The sequence below is a fragment of the Oncorhynchus tshawytscha genome, linkage group LG09, assembly GCF_018296145.1.
Source record: "Oncorhynchus tshawytscha isolate Ot180627B linkage group LG09, Otsh_v2.0, whole genome shotgun sequence".
NCBI lineage: Eukaryota > Metazoa > Chordata > Actinopteri > Salmoniformes > Salmonidae > Oncorhynchus > Oncorhynchus tshawytscha.
Genome location: NC_056437.1, coordinates 31,486,655 through 31,503,180, shown reverse-complemented (window position 1 = coordinate 31,503,180; position 16,526 = coordinate 31,486,655). Strand labels below are relative to the sequence as shown.

The 16,526-nt window shown below is 46.9% G+C and overlaps 1 protein-coding gene across 5 annotated transcripts in view; it reads left to right on the top strand.

The window, feature by feature from the left end:
• LOC112257806 (Down syndrome cell adhesion molecule homolog) overlaps nt 1-16,526 on the top strand; it is a 139,501-nt gene that overhangs the window by 70,744 nt on the left and 52,231 nt on the right. For all 5 annotated transcript variants that reach the window (XM_042326813.1, XM_042326812.1, XM_042326810.1 and 2 more), the window contains exons 4-7: nt 13,626-13,772; nt 13,996-14,274; nt 14,443-14,718; nt 15,735-16,031. In XM_042326813.1, the coding sequence (XP_042182747.1) occupies nt 13,626-13,772; nt 13,996-14,274; nt 14,443-14,718; nt 15,735-16,031 (999 nt within the window). The remainder of the gene's footprint in view (nt 1-13,625; nt 13,773-13,995; nt 14,275-14,442; nt 14,719-15,734; nt 16,032-16,526) is intronic.

Sequence of the window (16,526 nt, the reverse complement as noted above, 5' to 3'; positions counted from 1 at the left end):
GTGACCACGGCCGTTGTGTAACGGGGAGGGGCTGTAACCTCCCTCTAGGCAGGTGTCGAGGAGCCTTGCTCTGAGCGCACACCGAGCAGGAGGAGAAATAAAACCTCACGTCCTTGGCCAAAGTGGGCCACCAGTACCTCCCCCTAAGACTCCGCACTGTCCTCTCAATACCAGGATGACCCGAAGAGGGTAGTGTATGGGCCCATCGAATCAAACGATCATGGACACCAAGCGGCACGTACTGAACACCTGCTGGACACTGAGGAGGTGCAGGTTCCAACCGTAACGCCCGCTCGATTTCCGCGTCCACCTGCCATACCACCTGTGCTACCAGACATGAAGCTGAAAGGATGGGAGTAGGATCGATGGGCCACTCCTCGGTGTCATAGAGACGGGACAGCGTGTCAGCCTTAGTATTAAGGGAGCCTGGCCTATGGAGATCGTGAAATGGAATCGGGTAAAAAAAATATGGCCCACCTGGCCTGACGCAGATTCAATCTCCTCGCTGCCCGGATATACTCGAGATTACAATGGTCAGTCCAGATGAGGAAAGGGTGCTTGGCCCCCTCAAGCCAATGTCTCCACACCTTCAGAGCCTTGACCACAGCTAACAACTCCCGGTCCCCCACGTCATAGTTCCGCTCCACCGGACCGAGCTTCCTCGAGAAGAAAGCGCAGGGGCGGAGCTTCGGTGGCGTGCCCGAGCTCTGTGATATAGCACGGCTCTAACCCCAGCCTCGGACGCGTCCACCTCCACTATGAACGCCAAAGAGGGGTCTGGATGAGCCAGCACGGGAGCGTCGGTGAACAGCTCCTTCAGACATTTGAAGGCTCTGCCCGCCTCCGCTGACCAGTACAAGCGTGCCGGCCCCCCCTTCAGCAGTAAGGTAATGGGAGCAGCCACCTGACCAAAACCCCAGATAAACCTCCGGTAGTAATTGGCAAATCCTAAAAACCGCTGCACCTCCTTTACCGTGGTCGGAGTCGGCCAATTACGCACGGCTGTAACGCGGTCACACTTCATCACCACCCCAGAGGTGGAAATGCGATAACCCAGGAAGGAAATGGCTTGTTTGGAGAACACACATGTACAGGTCATGCTTGATGTACAGGTCATGCTCCAGCAGTCGCCCAAGTACCCTATGCACCAGAGACACATCCGCGGCGCGTGTGGCAGAATAGATCAGTATATCATCGATATACACCACCACACCCTGTCCGTGCAAATCTCTGAGAATCTTGTCTACGAATGATTGGAAAACAGCTGGAGCATTCTTCAACCCATACGGCATGACGAGGTACTCATAATGACCAGATGTGGTACTAAACGCGGTCTTCCACTCATCTCCCTCCCGGATACGCACCAAATTATATGCACTCCTAAGGTCCAGTTTTGTGAAAAAACGCGCCCAATGAAATGATTCCACCACCGTGGCGATGAGAGGTAGTGGGTAACTAAACCCCACTGTGATGGAATTTAGACTTCTATAATCAATGCACGGAAGCAGACCTCCCTCCTTTTTCTTCACAAAAAAAGAAGCTCGAGGAGACAGGTGACGTGGAGGGCCGAATGTACCCCTGTCCCAGAGATTCAGTGACATATGTCTCCATAGCCACTGTCTCCTCCTGGGACAATGGGTACACATGACTCCTGGGAAGTGCAGCATTTACCAGGAGGTTTATCGCACAATCCCCTCGTCGATGAGGTGATAATTGGGTCGCATTCTTCTTACAGAAGGCGATAGCCAAATCGGCATATTCAGAGAGAATGCGCGCAGTGGAAACCTGCACAGTGGAAACTCTCCACCGTTGTCGCACCGATGGAAACTCCTCTGCACCTACCTGAACACTTCTCTGACCACCCTCGGAGAGCCCCTGTTTCCATGAAATCTCAGGATTGTGATTAGCCAGCCAGGGAAATCCCCAGCACCACTGGAAACGCAGGTGAATCAATAAGGAAGAGACTAATCCGCTCCTTATGATCCCCCTGCGTTACCATGTCCAGTGGAACCGTGGCCTCCCTGACCAGCCCTGACCCTAATGGTCGGCTATCTAGGGGAAGGGTTGGTCTTGAGGCACCAGGGGAATCCCTAGCCTTAACGTGAGCCGACGATCCATAAAGTTCCCAGCTGCGCCTGAATCAACTAGCGCCTTAGGCTGTAGAGAGGGAGAAAACTAGAGAAATAAATTAGTAGGAACATATGACCAACAGGGAGCTCCGGGTGAGTCTGGTGCTGACTCACCTGGGGTGAACGAGGAGTGCTCTGCCTGCCCTCCCGACTCCCAGACAAGCTCCTCCAGCATCGATTGGCAGTGTGTCCTCTCCGACCACAGCTGGTGCAGGAGGAGCCTCCTCCTCCGGTTCCCCTCGATGCGGCCCCCCCTAACTCCATGGGGATTGGAGCGGGAGGGCCGGGAGGTGGAACTAACAGGGCCCGTTCTGAACGCCCGCGGGCAGCTAGCAGGTTGTCCAGTCGGATAGACATGTCTATGAGCTCGTCGAGGGAGAGGGTGGCGTCCCAACAAGCTAGCTTCCTGCGGACATCCTCTCGGAGGCTACACCGGTAGTGGTCCATCAGGGCCCTGTCGTTCCACCCCGCCCCAGCAGCCAAGGTCCGGAACTCCAGCGCAAAGTCCTGCGCACTTCTCGCCTCCTGTCGCAGGTGAAAAGGCCGCCGCTCGGCCTTCAGGTGGGTGGTCGAACATGGCCCGGAACCGGCGGGTGAACTCGGGGTAGTGGTCCCTCGCCGAGTCTGGGCCATTCCACACTGTGTTGGCCCACTCCAGCACCAGATCGGGATGCCGTAGGAGGGGTAGGTGGTGCTGGCGGAGGAGGAGCTGGGGGTGAGGTAGAGAGGCCACTCCCCTCCCATCGGCCCATCCTCTCCATCATTTGGTCCATTGCCGACCCGATACGGTGGAGAATGGCCATATGATGGAGGACTCGCTCCTCCATGGATGGGAGAGGAGGTGCAGCTGCTCCTGCTGACTCCATAGTGTGGTGCGTGCTTCTGTCACAACAACTGGAGTGGTGGGTGCGGAGTCAAACACAGAGAGCAGAGGAAACTGGGGAAACCGGACTTTATTTCAGTTTCCAATGCTAACGCCCAAAACAACAGGCGAAATAATCAGAAAAATGTCCAACCCAACACAGGGCACAAATGGACAGGAACACTACAAGCACAACCACGACTAACAGAAAACAAGCCCGCACAAAAACAGGCGGGCCTAACATGCTTAAATAGTCCTGAATCAAAAACTAAATAAGAGACAGGTGTAACCAATAAGACAAAACAAACAGAAAAGGAAAAGGGGATCGGTGGCAGCTAGTAGACCGGCGACCACGACCGCCGAGCGCCGCCCGAACAGGAAGGGGAGCCACCTTCGGTGGGAGTCGTGACATGAACAGAGAAAGTGAGAGATTGGAGAAAGGCCTACTTTTTCATCATGTGCATACAAAGCACATTTTTTCACACGTGGCATCATTTTGGGTGTTCAGATCGTAGATATTAATTGAATTGATAGTGATAGCTAACTTAATGCTTGCCAGTTCTCTATGCACAAAGGTTTCACATCAGTGCAGCTGAGAGGGGAGATCTACTATACATATTCATGAGGTATACAGCTGAGGCCCATCACTGGGGCCATTTAGCATCAGCCAGGGAGAAGCCAATGATAGCATTGTAAATGCACAGCCATCAGTGGCTTAATGACTTGAGTCTAACACTGGCCAATTAAGACGCACAGTCACTCACCATGGCCCAATGGCCCCCATTCATTTCAGAGGAAATAGAGTCTGAAGTGAGCCTGTGTTCACATCCCAAAAACATATGTGTGTGTGTGTGCGTGCATGTGTGAGTTGGCCAATGTTTAGCTCAGCAAGGAACCTTAGTCCCAATACATACAAACCTTGCTCCAATGTGAACTGCATAAATGCAGTAGGTGTGTGTAGGAGAGGACAGTGCTGAACAGCTGTAAGTTAGTCCTAATGAACAGAATGAGCACTGATACACAGCTCTGCCCATCATAATATCATCACACACTAATCACGCCCTAAAGCCACTACTGTCTGTGTACGTGTGTGTGACCCTATTTTAGTTATTTTTGTATGTATCAAGGGAACATAGTCACGGCCTGCCATTGTCATGGGGTTGTTGTACTGCAGAAGATAATTTATTTGTTTTTGATCATTTTGACTACCTTGATCCTCATAGGATGAATCAATATATGAACGTTAGGAATTAATTTAAAACGTCCTGTGCAATGACCAACGACAGACAGTAATGAGTGATTGATACAGTCTCTTGCTCCAGGGCATCGTTAGTTAGACTATTATTGTCTTGTCACTGGGACAATGTTAAATGTCCATCCACAGTTAATAGCAGTAGTGTGTGTTCAGTCTGGCAGAATATGACATCTTTATCCTCCACTCTGGCGTACACGCCTACGGAAGGAGGGAGTCGTCAGCCCCAGGCTACTGTAACTAGTTAATGAGCAGAGGGATGTTTCTCCTGATTATCACCATGTAGAGAAACTGTTGCTCACTCAACTGCATACATACTGTACATCTACAATACATGGTGTGCCTGGATTTAATGCTAGCTAGCTAGCTAGCTAGCTAGCTAGCTAGCTAGCTAGATAGATAGATAGATAGATAGATAGATAGATAGATAGATAGATAGATAGATAGATAGATAGATAGATAGATAGATAGATAGATAGATAGATAGATAGATAGATAGATAGATAGATAGATAGATAGATAGATAGATAGATAGATAGATAGATAGATAGATAGATAGATAGATAGATAGATAGATAGATAGATAGATAGATAGATAGATAGATAGATAGATAGATAGATAGATAGATAGATAGATAGTCTGTAACTTGCCTTACTGTCAGTGTGTTCCCAAGCTGTAAGCTCAACCAGGTAAGAGAGAGGAACATATACATAATATATACAAAAGTATTTGGCTATTTCAGCCACACACATTGCTGACATGTGTATAAAATTGAGCACACATCCATGCAATCTCCATAGACAAACACTGGCAGTAGAATGGCCTGACTGAAGTGACACCGTCATAGGATGCAACCTTTTAAACAAGTCAGTTCGTCAAATGTCTACCCTGCTAGAGATTTCACAGTCAACTGTAAGTGCTATTATTGTGAAGTGAAAATGTCTAGGAGCAATAACAACTCAGCCGCGAAGTGTTAGGCCACACAAGCTCACAGAACGGAACCACCGAGTGCAGAAGAGTGTAGCGCGTAAACATCTTCTGTCCTCGGTTGCAACACTCACTACCGAGTTCCAAACTGCCTCTGGAAGCAACGTCAGCACAAGGACTGTTTGTCGGGAGCTTCATGAAATGGGTTTCAATGGCCGAGCAGCCGCACACAAGCCTAAGATTACCATGCACAATGCCAAGCGTCGGCTGGAGTGGTGTAAAGCTCGCTGCCATTGGACTCTGGAGCAGTGGAAACACGTTCTCTCGAAGTGATGAGAAACACTTTCTCTCTTTCAGCATGACAATGCCCCTGTGCACAAAGCAAGGTCCATACAGAAAGGGCTTGTTGAGATCTGTGTGGAAGAACTTGACTGGCCTGCACAGAGCCCTGACCTCAACCACGTCAAACACCTTTGGGATGAATTGGAACGCTGACTGCGAACCAGGCTTAATCGCCCAACATCAGTGCCCGACCTCACTATTGTGGCTGAATGGCAGCAAGTCCCCACAGCAATGTTCCAACATCTTGTGGAAAGCCTTCCCAGAAGAGTGGAGGCTGTTTTCGCAGCAAAGGGGGGACCAACTCCATATTAATGCCCATGAGTTTGGATTGAGATGTTCGATGAGCATGTGTCCACATACCTTTTGGTCATGTATTGTAGCTAAGGAAAAGATGATGTGTATTATTTTTTTCATCTGTTGTATCTGGAAACCTGTGTGTGTACTAACTTACTGCATGTGTGTGTGTGTGTGTGTGTGTGTGTGTGTGTGTGTGTGTGTGTGTGTGTGTGTGTTTCCATTGTGAGCTTAGCACATTATGCAGACAATTGTTTGGTAGGAAGGTGCTGGGATAGGGATAGCGTTGCCCTGACAACCCCAGTAGCTGTCAACAGCTTCCTGTAATGGTGACAAATGGTGGTTATTACAGGAGGGGTAATATGGTGGAATCCCCCTCTACCGAACTGTACTGTACTGCCTTAGAGATACGGAGCTTCTTCTCCTAAGGACTGACAATTAATAAGACCAGGCCTTATTACAGTACAACTCAGGGCCTCTTCTACTCTGACACTCCCTCAGAGTACATAACAGGCCTGTGTTGAAGATAATTATAGTGAAATCTTTTGAACACATTGAGCGTTTGATTGAGCATGCCAGGAGTGCCTTGATGGGCAAGTTTCGAACCCTTGGGACTATTCCATAGATTCCATTGCGCTAGACAAGCTCAATCAAGCGCAGCTAAAGTATTTGACAGAAAACAAGTAGTATTTGAGCCCAGGCATGGCAGACGCCGCTGCATAGGACCTTGATGTGTTGTTGTTCAGAAATTATTTTTAAAAGAGTCTTTCAGAAGTGGAGAGAAAACACAATAATTATGCAGTTCATGTCTTTTCAACAGCAGCTTCAAGTCTGAGCGCAGCAGGGAACACACACGCGCGTACACACACATACAGACACACACAGAGGGAGTAGACAGAGAGAGAGCGTGTAGAGGATATATTCATTATAGATGCAGATAGCTGCAGGTGGGCTAGCGTACTGCTGTTCATGTCAGGTAGTGTGAGTTTGTGTGGCCAAGGTTACAGTGACAATAATAACCCCTGTCTCTGGGGGTGAACCAACCTCCACTCCCCAACACGGCACATCCTGGCAGAGACAGCCTGGCAGAGACAGCCTGGCAGGGAGCACAAGCTATTGCTAGTCGGCTGGCTCTGCAGGGACTGGGCTTCTGCCCTACTTGGAGGATAATCAAATGATGATGAAGCAAATTTCAATTTGTGTTGTTGAAAGATAGCTTGGATGTATTTTTTTATTTACGCGAGCTGTTCAGCTGCCACAGTTCAAAGTTCAAAAGGGATGTTAAAAGTGTTTATGCTCCTAAAAGACAGCTTGCATTTTGACAATATAACATTAGCCTAATTCAGCAAAGGGATGTGAGAAATGTTTCAGCAAGAAGCATTTTACTACCAGACTATATCTTACCTCCCATCTAGAGAGAGACAGAGAGCGAGGCTGTGAGGCCGGAGTCTTCAAGCGCCTGTTGGGATCTGTCAAACAGACACGGCTGACATTTTTATGAAAATTGCTCTGCCTGGCCATGATCTGTATTAGCATATGAAAGTTGTCTTCTTCCCTTTTATTTCTCTCTCTCTCTTGCACATTGGTGTATGCTAATTTGTAAGTCATTTCAGATGACAGAGAGTGGTTGTATCCCAGAGGTGCTGTCTCTTTCTCTCTCTCCCTTTCTCTCTCTCTTTCTAACCTCCCATACTGTCTCAAACTCCCTCTCCCATACGCGCTCTTTCTCTCATAGTCTATTTCTCTCTCTCCTCGTGTCTCTATCAGTGTAGAATCAGCTGATGCCTCAGAACTGTGCTGCGGGTCCTACGCAGTGGTCCTTTTGTCAACAGTCATGGAGAAAGCCCCCTTTTAGGAAGATGGTCTCCCAGTAAGCATAGGCCAGCCTGGAGAAAGAGTTCAACAATGCCACCATGTGTCTCCCAGGGAGAGATGATTTGTTAATGTTATTCATTTTTGTGTGTAAGGTTGTTGAGTTATTTTATCAGTGCAAAATTGCCAAAAACTGAATTTCCTAAATGGAAACAGCATGAGAGGACATTTTACAATATCATGTATTAGTATGGCTACAATTCTCTGTTACTATTCATGGCTATGATTCAGTCAGAATTTGTCAAATACCCCATGTAGAGAATACAGTCTACATTAGTACTCACTGCAGAATCTATTGAGTGGAGACTCACAGAGGCTGACTTGTGTTCCTGATCATGGCCATGCCAAGCACCTGGCTAGAGGAAGAAGAGGGGAAGGGGATGGATGAGGATTGGTGCCACCTGGGGTTTGGTGATGCCATTGCCATACCCTCAGACACTCACTCGCATCACACACACACACACACACACACACACACACACACACACACACACACACACACACACACACACACACACACACACACACACACACACACACACACACAGCTCTGCGTTATCAGGGAGGGCTCTCTCTCTTCCCTCGTCTGCGTTAGTATTCAGTAGGCGGACTGGGGGAGCAAGGGAGGGCGTAGTAGAGCCCTGTGGATCGTTATTATTGACCAAGCCTCTGTGTAGCCCTGTGCTGCAGAGACAAGTCCACACACACACACACACACACACACACACACACACACACACACACACACACACACACACACACACACACACACACAAAGTGTAGTTGCTGTAGTGTGAGTCAGTTGAACATTCCATATTCACAATTATCCCTAAATAATAGTTAAAAATATATATTAATTATTAATTGGGCTTGATAAAATAAATATAATTTTGAATGGTCGTAGAGAGAAACCCCATCCTAAGCATGCATCAGGAATCTGATTTCAGCCCTCCACTGAGGGGAGCGGGATTCAATAAACAACAATCTAGAGGCTCTGTGTTTGTGTAATTGTGTGAGTGAGTGAGCAAGACTGTGTGTGTGTGTGCGTGTGTGTGCGTGTGTGTGTGACTCCACACAGACTTTTGAGGTGCTTGAGCACACACACACACACACACACTCCTCGCTCCACACAGACTTTTGAGATGCACGAGCACACACACACACACACTCCTCGCTCCACACACACACACAAACATGCACGCACAAACACACATTACTCGCTCTCCGTTGTCATGGATTAGATGAAACCTGTTTTAATGAAAGCGCCTCTCATTCATAAGCCTGTAGAACAAAATCTTGTCAGCTTTTGACACCTAGCAGCATGCCAGGCGAAGTTCAGTGGAAAGGAGGATCAAAGAAGGAAGGACTGGAGAGACTGACTGATTCCCCCTCCTTTGATATATGTTATTTATAATAGCTTGGAAATGAATTATTTTTCTTAACCTGCATGTCTGTCTCACTTAGGGTTGTCTTGTCTTGAAGAAAATAAAGAACAGTTGAGTTGTTTAATAGCTTGTAAAATATCACATCTACTGAGGAGTGTAATTGGTTTAGAAAACACTAGGATTCCATTCTCCTCTGCTATAAGGTTTAGCAGAGATGATGTGTTTGTCTAGCATGCAAGTACACACACACACACAGAAACACACACACACACACGAATGCGCAAACACTCTCCTTTCCCCCTCATTTTACCAGTGGTTGCCTGTCACACACAACTGCATGTAAATCACAAGCTGAAAAGCCCTTCAGGATATCAAATCCATGCTCTAACTAGGTCAACGCTCGCTCCTCACAATGCACTGCTGCATCCTTCTCGCCTCCCTCTCTCTCTCCTTTTATATCTGCACTACATGACCAAAAGTATGTGGACACATACACATATGCTTGTTGAACATCTCATTTCAAAATCATGTGCATTTATATGGAGTTGGCCCCCGCTTTGCTGCAATAACAGCCTCCACTCTTCTGGGAAGGCTTTCCACTAGATGTTGGAACATTGCTGCAGGGACTTGCTTACATTCAGCCACAAGAGCATTAGTGAGGTCAGCCACTGATGTTGGATGATTAGGCCTGGCTCGCAGTCGTCGTTGCAATTCATCCCAAAGGTGTTCGATGTGGTTGAGGTCAGGGCTTTGTGCAGGCCAGTCAAGTTCTCCCACACTGATCTCGACAAACCATTTCTGTATGGTCCTCGCTTTGTGCACGGTGGCATTGTCATGCAGAAACAGGAAAGGGCCTTCCCAAACTATTGCCACAATGTTGGAAGCACAGTATCGTCTAGAATGTCATTGTATGCTGTAGCGTTAAGATTTCCATTCACTGGAACTAAGGGGCCTAGCCCGAACCATGAAAAACAGCGCCAGACCATTATTCCTTCTCCACCAAACTTTACAGTTGGCACTATGCAATCGGGCAGGTAGCGTTGTCCTGGCATCGCCAAACCCATATTCGTCCGTCGTACTGCCAGATGGTGAAGCCAAAAAACGTGTTTTCACTGCTCCAGAGTCCAATGGCGGTGAGCTTTACACTACTCCAGCCGATGCTTGGCATTGTGCATGGTGATCTTAGGCTTGTGTGTACCTACTCGGCCATGGAAAACCATTTCATGACACTCCCGACCAAGAGTGCTTGTGGTAACGTTGCTTTCAGAGGCAGTTTGGAACTCGGTAGTTAGTGTTGCAACAGACGATTTCTACGAGTGACGCGCATCACAACTCGGTGGTCCCATTCTGTGAGCTTGTTTGGCCTACCACTTCGTGGCTGAGCCGTTGTTTCTCCTAGATGTTTCAACTTCACAATAACAGCACTTGCAGTTGACTGGGGCAGCTCTAGCAGGGCAGAAATTTGATGAACTAACTTGTTGGAATTGTTGCATCCTATGACGGTGCCACTTTGAAAGTCACTGAACTCCTTAGTATGGCTGTGTGCTCGATTTTATACACCTGTCAGAAACGGGTGTGGCTGAAATAGCCGAATCCACTAAAATGAAGAGGTTTCCACATACTTTTGTATATACAGTGCATTCGGAATGTTTTCAGACCCCTTGACTTTATCCACACTTTGTTACATTACAGCCTTATTCTAAAATGTATAACATTGTTTCTTATCCTCATCAATCTACGCACAATACCCTATAATTACAAAGCAAAAACAGGTTTTTAGAAATGTTGGCAGATGTTAATTTTTTAAAACTGATATATTACATTTTCATTTTCAGCCCCTTTACTCAGTACATTGTTAAAGCACCTTTGGCAGCGATTACAGCCTTGAGTCTTCTTGGGTATGACGCTACAAGCTTGGCACATCTGTATTTGGGGAGTTTCTCCCATTCTTCTCTGCAGATCCTCTCAAGCTCTGTCAGGTTGGATGGGGAGCGTCGCTGCGCAGCTATTTTCAAGTCTCTCCAGAGATGTTCGATCGGGTTCAAGTCCGGGCTGTGGCTGGGCCACTCAAGGCATTCAGAGACTTATCCAGAAGCCACTCCTGCGTTGTCTTGTCTATGTGCTTAGGGTCATTTTCCTGTTGGAGGGTGAACCTTCGCCCCAATCTGAGGTCCTGAGAGCTCTGGAGCAGGTTTTCATCAAGGATCTCTCTGAACTTTGTTCCGTTCATCAAATCAAATCAAATCAAATCTTTCCCTCGTTCCTGACTAGTCTCCCAGTCCCTGAAAAAAATTCCCACAGCATGATGCTGCCACCACCATGCTTCACCGTAGGGATGGTTCCAGGTTTCCTCCATACATGACGCTTGGCATTCAGGCCAAAGAGTTCAATCTTGGATTCATCAGGCCAGAGAATCTTGTTTCTCATGGTCTGAGAGTCCTTTCGGGGGCCTTTTGGCAAACTCCAAGCGGGCTGTCATGTGCCTTCTACTGAGGAGTGGCATCCGTCTGGCACACTCTACCATAAAGGCCTGATTGGTAGAGTGCTGCAGTGATGGTTGTCCTTCTGGAAAGTTCTCCCATCTCCACATAGGATCTCTGGAGCTCTGTCAGATTGACCATTGGGTTCTTGGTCACCTCCCTGACCAAGGCCCTTTTCCCCCCGAGTGCTCATTTTGGCCGGGCGGCCAGCTCTAGAATGAGTCTTGGTGATTCCAAACTTCTTCCATTTAAGAATGATGTAGGCTACTGTGTTCTTGGGGACCTTCAATACTGCAGAAACATTTTGGTACCCTTCCCCAGAGCTGTGCCTCAACACAGCTCTACGGACAATTCCTTCAACCTTGGTTTTTGCTCTTAAGCTCTACGGACAATTCCTTCGACCTTGGTGTTTGCGCTAAAGCTCTACGGACAATTCCTTCGACCTTGGTGTTTGCTCTAAAGCTCTACGGACAATTCCTTCGACCTTGGTGTTTGCTCTAAAGCTCTACGGACAATTCCTTCGACCTTGGTTTTTGCTCTAAATCTCTACTGACAATTCCTTCGACCTTGGTTTTTGCTCTAAATCTCTACTGACAATTCCTTCGACCTTGGTGTTTGCTCTAACATGCACTGTCAACTGTGGGACCTTATATAGACAGGTGTGCGCCTTTCCAAATCATGTCCAAACAATTGAATTTACCACAGGTAGACTCCAATCAAGTTGTAGAAATATCTCGAGGATGATCAATGGAAACAGGATGCACCTGAGTTCAATTTCGAGTCTCATAGCAAAGGCTCTGAATACTAATGTAAATACGTTTTTCAGTTTTTAATTTTGAATGAATGTGCAGAAATGTCTAAAAACCATGGCATTATGGGCTATTGTGTGTAGATTGATGAGGAAAAACATGTATTTAATCCATTTTAGAATAAGGCTGTAACATAACAAAATGTGGAAAAAGTCAAGGGGTCTGAATACTTTCCAAATGCACTGTTATAGTGTATCTCTTTCTTTCTCTCTATTTCACCTTCTCTCTGTGTTTTCTCCTTCTTCATTTCAACTCTCCTCTTTCTATCAAATGTAAAATATCACAAGGTTGAATCAATATTCTTTAATTAAACATCAAGGACATGAACACAGGTTCGCTACTGCCTTCTATGGATTATTGTAGCATTCTGCACAAAGGCCAATACAAAACAGTATGTCTCATTACTCCTTTTTCCCTTTCTATATCAAATAGAAAATGGGGTCAACATTTGTGTAGATTGTTGCAGTGTTGTAATGGGTTTTGTGTTTTACAGACAGTATTCAATAAGAGGTGTAGGTCACTGTTCCAGTTCTCATAGCTTCAACACTGACTGGCATAGATGGGAAGGAAATGGGAGGTACTGTGCACATGCCATTCGCAACCCCATCCTAAACAGCATCCTCCATCATCTCTGTCTGAGGAATATCCTCCCAGCTCCTGCTATGACAGCTCCGGCAGCTATCAGGCATTAGTCCTCCTAAACGTTGACGACCTCCCCCCATTTCCAGTTTTCCCACGAATTAGCATGATATTAGCACATCCGACCTGAGCTGCGCCGCGGTGCCATATCAAAGCGCTGTGTGATCTCTGTCCCTGGATCTCTCTGCTTTAGTCTGAAAGAGAGAGAGTTCCGCCAGAGAGAGACAGAGCAGAGCGATGAGCTATGTGATAACGAGCGGTGTTAGACTGCCACAACACACAGCCGTGTCACATTCCCTCTCAGATGTGTTCAGCTAAATGGGCTGGAGCAGATGCTCAGTGTCTGGAGTCTCGTCGCCTGGCACATCACAGAAGACAACTCTGCAAATATTTACCAAGCCGCATGGATATTCTATATCAAGTTTTGCTATGGCTGTTTTTAGTGTTTTTATTTGTTGAATCATATCTGTGCATGCAGGATGATTCTGATACCACTCTGTTGTGAATGAAAAAGAAAAAGAAAGCATATATGCCACACAGCTGTATGGTTGTACAGTATGTTGCTCCTAAGCTACATAAGCAGGTTGAATGCTGCATATGTCTAACGATTAGCTGTGTCTTGTTATGTTGCAGCGCCTCGGTTCCTCATCACCTCCACGGGAGCCCTGTACATCTTGGACGTGCAGAATGAGGACGGATTGTATAACTACAGGTGTATGACACGCCACCGCTACACAGGAGAGACCAGGCAGAGCAACAGCGCACGCCTCTTTGTGTCAGGTATGCAGAGGGACAGTACAGCTTGGATACGAGTCTGTTGTGCAAGTTGAGTGCCAATGATAGCCTGGAATACACTCTGAATATCACTAGGTTTCACCATTGTTTCACTTCACTCCTTCAATCTGGACCTGTTCCAAGCTAGTCAACTGAGTATTGCTAACAATGCATACTTTTGACCAAAATATTGCATTTCTCTCACCTTTGGCCATTGCTCGTCCCTCAGACCCCTCCAACTCGGGGCCGGTCATCCTGGATGGTTTTGAGCGTCGCGAGGTGATGACATCACACCGGGTGGAGCTGCCGTGCAAGGCGTCTGGTCACCCGGCCCCGAAGTACCGCTGGCTGAAGGACAACCGTCCGCTAGAGCCGGACAGCCGCTTCAGGCAGAGTGTGACGGGCCTGTTGATAGAGAGGGCGCAGCCCAGTGACAAGGGAAGCTACGTGTGTGAAGTGTGGAACAGCTATGGCAACGCAGAGGTGGTGGGGAGGCTGCAGGTCAAAGGTCAGTAATAGACTGTGTGCAGCATGTTGTGCTAAATGTACAGTATATTTGTTGTTCATCTGTTAATTGTATATCTGAAATACTGTTCAGAGTTGGATACTGTTCAAAGTTCATACATTTCTAGCTGATATACAGTATGACGCATTGACAATAAGCTCCCTCTTCCAGAGCCCCTGAAGGCAGTGGTCAGCCCGAGGAAGGTGAAAGGCAGCGTAGGTAGCCAGGTGTCTCTGTCGTGCAGTGTGAGTGGCTCGGAGGAGTACGACCTGTCCTGGTACCGGAATGGAGAAATGATCTACCCTGGGAACAGTGTTCGTATGACTGGCAACAACCGGGAGAACCTGGTCATGGCTGGGATGGCTAAGAGTGATGGAGGAGCCTACCAGTGCTTCGCTAGGAAAGGCAAGATGTCCGCCCAGGACTTTGTCCAGGTCATCCTGGAAGGTCAGTACTCTCAGTGGATGTCTGTGTGGTCAGGGGGTTAACAATGTTACTTTCAATCGCAGCAGAAAACCTGTGTGTTTTTATTTTTGGGTAGTTGTGTGTTTTTAGTGTGTATGTGCATGTGAGCATTGTGTGACCATGCATCTGTGTGTGAGTGTCCATGCATGTGAGTGTCTGCTTGCCTGCATGTGTTTTTTTGTGTGACTGCAGAATTGGGGAACACCAACCATTGATCAGGTGTCTGTGTGTGAGTGCTAATGAGGGCTGCAGTAAAGCCCTGCCACAGCCTCTATGATTAGATTATCTGAACAAGCCTCACATTGCTCGCATGGCCTGAACTCTGTTGCTGTGGCAACTGTCTCCCATGGCCATGGACCAATATAAAGAGGGTATTGATAATCTATAATGAGGAGGAGGAGGAAGAGGAGGGGGGAGGTGGAGTAGGAACAATTCCAAATCCTCTCCACTGAGATATACAGTATTAGTGTGAATGGACACTGTGTGTGCTCATCATGATCCTTTGATGCATGTGACTTGAGGTCAACAGTTTTTTTTAATCCCTGATTTACTGTATCTGGCAAAAAGACAATGTAATGAATTCTCCTTTTATAAACTAGACATACTAGACATATATCTAGGATCAGTCGACCCAAACCTAATCATCACCTTGACCTTAAAGGAAAACTCCACCCAAAAACTATCTTTTGGTATTTGTTTCATTAGTCCATTGTTGATATAATCCCAAAATGTTTTGCTTGTCAGCAATCAAGTTTTCAAGATATGTAACTTTCAAAATACAGAAATATGACCCGAATGACAAGTAAAACATTTGGGGAATATATCAACAATGGACCAATGAAACAAATACCAAAATATACTGTAGTTTTGGGGTGGAATTTTCCTTTAAGGCGGATAAAATGCAGCTGACTTTAGATTGGTATCTAGATCTACTAGAAAAAAAGTATCTTTAACTCTAACCCACCTCCCATCTTGTCTCCCTCTCCCCCTCTCTCCAGACGGCACGCCCAAGATAATCTCTTCCTTCAGTGAGAAAGTGTTTGGAACCAACGAGTTTGTGTCACTGTTCTGCACGGTGAAAGGCACACCAGAGCCCAGGGTGATGTGGACGCTGGACGACGATCCGGTCATCAGGGACTCCCGCCACCGCATTGGCCACTACACCGACCAGGAGGGCCATGTGATCAGCCACCTGAACATCAGCCAGACAACAGGGCCAGACGGGGGTGTCTACCGGTGCATCTGCAACAATTCGGCCGGGGCGGTATCCTACCAGGCGCGAATAAACGTAAGAGGTGCTTGTCAGATCAGCTCCTCCAAAACAATTACATTTTACACATTTATGAACTTATGAATTATGAATTAATTTGTTGTTGTTGTTGTTTTTCCTGATGCATGTGTTTTTTTCCGAAGATCCTTTGAGAGTGCCTGACTAACCTCTTTCGAACTTGTTTCAGTGTCTCCTTGTTGTTTGTGTGTTCTGTGTGTGTTGTGTCTTAGTTGTGTGTTAGTTGTGTGTTCTGTGTGTGTTGTCTGTTAAATGTGTGTTCTGTGCGTGTTGTGTGTTATTTGTGCATTAGTTGTGTGTTCTCTGTGTGTTAGTTGTGTGTTAGTTGTGTGTTCTGTGTTAGTTGTGTGTTCTGTGTGTGTTGTGTGTTATTCGTGTGTTCTGTGCGTGTTGTGTGTTATTTGTGTGTTAGTTGTGTGTTCAGTGTATGTTGCGTGTTAGTTGTGTGTTCTGTGTGTGTTGTGTGTTAATTGTGTGTTCTGTGTGTGTTGTGTGTTAGTTG